Raw genomic sequence first — 3,853 nt, forward strand, 5'->3', positions numbered from 1 at the left:
GTGGGGGAACTTGCACAATCGGTGGCTGACTAAATACTTTTTTGCCCCACTGTATTTGTTTTTGAGTGTGTGCGTGTGTTTCCAGAGTGGCGGTTTACGCGCATCATCAGGCCGGAAGGTTATATATACGAAGAGCTGGAGTTTTCACCATTCACGCAACGGTCCACGAGCACTGTGTGGGAGTCAGAAGCACCACAACGGAAGACATGTGTTTTGGAAATTGTCACATTACTATCACTATTCAACTATCTTCACTATAAATAAACTCACTCTCTATTTTGGAAAGTCCTGCATTTGGGTCCCGTTCTTGGCCTGAACCTGACAGACCCATTCTTTCATTCTTTGTAGAAGCAGCCTACATGCCTGTGTACTTGATTTTATACACCTGTGGCCATGGAAGTGATTGGAACACCTGAATTCAATGATTTGGATGGATGAGTGAATACTTTTGGCAATATTTTGGGAAATGTTCTGTATATTCCAAATTCTTTTCATGATGACTACAGTTTTATTTGTAATTTGGGGAAATTGCAGTTTAAAGTATGATTTGTGGCAATCTTCAAGCCCAGAATTACAGTGACTTCTAATTACTGTAAGGCGCAGACTTTTTACTTAATATAATTATTCATCCTGACCTGTGTTTCTTGTAGTCATTCAGCTTCTTGTTGATGAGAGCCTGTCTTGAGAAACCAATCTCCTATAAAGAATGAAAGCCACAAATTAGTTTGGTGTCTGTGTTTGTGCAGCCAGTGCAAACTAGCAAATATTATTCATACCTCGTTATCTGTTTTGCTATTCTCCCTAATAACCTTGATCCATGCCAGCATGTCATCGCTATCCTCGGCCTGAAGCAGGTACTCGCAGAAATCCTGCGTGGTCAACCTCAAGGTGTGTTTCCGCTTGGTTTCACTGTAGGCAATGTCAATCAAGCAGCAGCGGATGCTGATTGGACAATGTTCAACCTGACCGGGTCCTGCTCCTGCCCCGTGAATCACTGCATCTCGCTTGTCTTTGTAAAGGAAGAGTGAATGGGAGCGGAGAACGGAGAAGGCGCGTCTCCACGGTCGCATACTCCCACCAACTTTCTGTCATGAAGAAAGATGAAGAGAAGGCATAACCTTATAAAAATGTACCGTTTAGCAACTGAAACTACCTGATTGGCTCGCTGAAACTCATTTCTTCACATGACACTGGAAGGTGTATGTCATATTTTAAAGAACTTAAACATTTAGCCAGAGTTCTTTGCCTGATGCTGGTTTGGCAACATAAAGATGACCTATACAGTATTGTACAGAGTTTTGTTTTGATGCTGTGTCTGATAGGTGTAATAATATATTTATTATCACAGGCAAATACCAAATCAGGATGCACCGTTCAACAGCAAATCTCACAATACAATTATGCTTACTTGAGGGTATATGGAAATTTGCCCAACCAACTTGAAGGAGGCATTTGAAGAGGTGTGTGTGTGTGTGTGTCTGTGTGTGTGTGTTGGTCCATTTGGTGTAAATTTAGTTTGCGTTGTTTTCAAAACTCATTCCTGGTGGGTGTTGTTGGTCTTTTCCAGGGCCGATAACGTTTATGTGTTTTGTGGAAAGACTTTCTAGGTGTAGCCAGGAGGCAGGTGTTTTCTTTGGTGATCTCAGAAACCCCTCTCTCCTTTTCAGCAAACACTAAGTGGAAAGTCGGAATAAGTGTCCTTACATAAGAGCTGGCCATCTCTTTTTAGTTTGCTAACACCTGGACACGGACAAGCATTAGAAAAGACATCCTGCATAAATGCAGACACAGTGGGGTTTTTCTTCTTCTTTTATTTTTACCTTTCCCTTCTCTGTCAGAATCTGTTTGTAGTGCAGCCAGCCCTCCTTGTGAACATCACTGAAGGTGATGATACCCAGCTCAGAGGTGGAGTGGCGCTTGGATCGGGCATCCTCTTGGGCTTGCAGACTTTCCAAAGACTGAAACACATTGTGGAAGTATTATGTTTCGATCTAACAAGACTGGTCCATCTTCAAAAAGCGGGACGTGGAGACTTGCACTCAGTCTGGCCTTTTCTACATTAAGTGCTGTGTGGAGAATCTGACAGTGACAGAAAAACTATCTGGGTTTTTCCTAACCAAAAAGCTTGGATGATGAGTGAAGTGCAGGCTCTGATAAGAACTCTTAACTTTGCCTTCAAGCTTAGGGACAGTTCTCTGTGCAGCACTGCCAGAACCGAACTGAGTAGAGACATCAAACAAGCCAAGGAGGCCTACAGGAGGATACAGGACTTCCTCACTTATAATAACCTCTAGTATCCAAGCCCTCACCAACTACAAAGGCCAGAGCCCCCAACCCATAACAGCGGCCACAAACTCACAAAGGAGCTCAACACCTTCTTCACTCGGTTTCTTTGCCCCCCCCACCTCGCGGCTCATGCCACTGTTCCCACCTGTCTGAGAGCCCCCATCATCACTCACATCCAAAGACTGGTATAGACAGCCTTATTGACTACAGGCCTATAGCCCTCATGAAGTGTGTTGAGTGGATAGTGTCACAGCACATCAAAAACTCTCTACTCCCCTCCCTCAACCCCCAACAGTTTGCTTACAGAGCAAATCAGTCCACAGAGGATGCCATCACCATCACCCTTCACAGAGCACTGAGCCATCTGGAGAACACGAAGAGCTATGTGGGCATGCTCTTCATGGGCTATAGCTCAGCATTCAACACCATAATTGTAGACATCCTCACCACCAAACTGAACCATCTTCAGATCCCCCCCGCCACCTGCTCCTGGATCAAAGACTTCCTCACCAACCAGCCTCAATAACTCCATTTCTGGGAACCCACATCTCTGCTGATCTCACCTGGACTCACAACACCAACACCCCGGTAAAGAAGGTCCAGCAGTGGCTGCACTTCCTCTGTGTCTTGAGGAAGAATAATCTGGACCAGAAGCTGCTGTTGGCCTTCTACTGCTCGTCAGTGGAGAGTGTGCTTTCCTACTGCCTGGGTGTTTGGCACGCAGGGGTTGCCTACCCTCGGCCATTGCCAGATCCTCCTGTCTCAGGAAAACCAGAGCCATTGCACCCCGCTCACCACCTGATTGACCCGCTTCCCTCTGGTTGGCACCACAGGTCAATCAGGTCCAACACCTTCAGTCTAACAAACAGCTTCTTCCCCTGGGCCATTTGGACTGTTGACAAACCCCCACACCCCACTCTGCCCACTCACCTCAGTAATCTGAGCCATGGTCTGAGTAACTCCCACCACAGACTCTACTCAGACCAAGTATTTAATTTTCTTTGTACTATTTCCAAGCACTTTGCAACTTTGTGTGCCTTTTTCTTATTTTTGTACATATCCCTCTTGATTGTATATATTTCTCCTGTTTGCTATTTATTCCTGTTGCTATTTATATTTTACTCCGGCACAGTTGGTGTGGAGCACCCACAATTTTGTTGTACATGTACAATAAAAAATAAAGAGCTATTCTATTCTATTCTTATGGAACTTACAAAGACAGTGGTTACTGGGTTCCTGTCACGGTTTGCCGGGGCAAGCTGTGTGGAATATGAAATAGGACCCAAAATGCGGCAGCTCTGGTGCAGATGAGTGTTTATTTACAGGGGTGTGAGTACAAACAGCGGTGGCGACAAAACATAAAACCGGAAACCTAAACTGGGTAAACTAATAAGACAAACCAGAATGAGGATGCAGGGAGGTCCGGAGAAATACATACAGGGAGAGCGAGGGGAAACAACACAGACGAACCAGCGATTACCAAGACAGAAAATACAACTTAAATACACTCAGAGAACACAGGGAGATTACACACAGGTGGGAGACACAGCTGGGAGTGATTAACATG

General features: G+C 45.0%; 1 protein-coding gene across 1 annotated transcript in view; it reads right to left on the reverse strand.

The window, feature by feature from the left end:
* LOC102212198 (rho GTPase-activating protein 21-like) overlaps positions 1 to 3,853 on the reverse strand; it is a 96,500-nt gene that overhangs the window by 25,153 nt on the left and 67,494 nt on the right. The window contains 4 exon segments of the mRNA XM_013915030.1: positions 636 to 697; positions 777 to 1,085; positions 1,821 to 1,958; positions 3,501 to 3,603. Coding sequence (XP_013770484.1) covers positions 636 to 697; positions 777 to 1,085; positions 1,821 to 1,958; positions 3,501 to 3,603 — 612 coding nt within the window.

The sequence above is a fragment of the Pundamilia nyererei genome, unplaced genomic scaffold, assembly GCF_000239375.1.
Source record: "Pundamilia nyererei isolate P.nyererei 1_Seehausen unplaced genomic scaffold, PunNye1.0 scaffold00248, whole genome shotgun sequence".
Lineage (NCBI taxonomy): Eukaryota > Metazoa > Chordata > Actinopteri > Cichliformes > Cichlidae > Pundamilia > Pundamilia nyererei.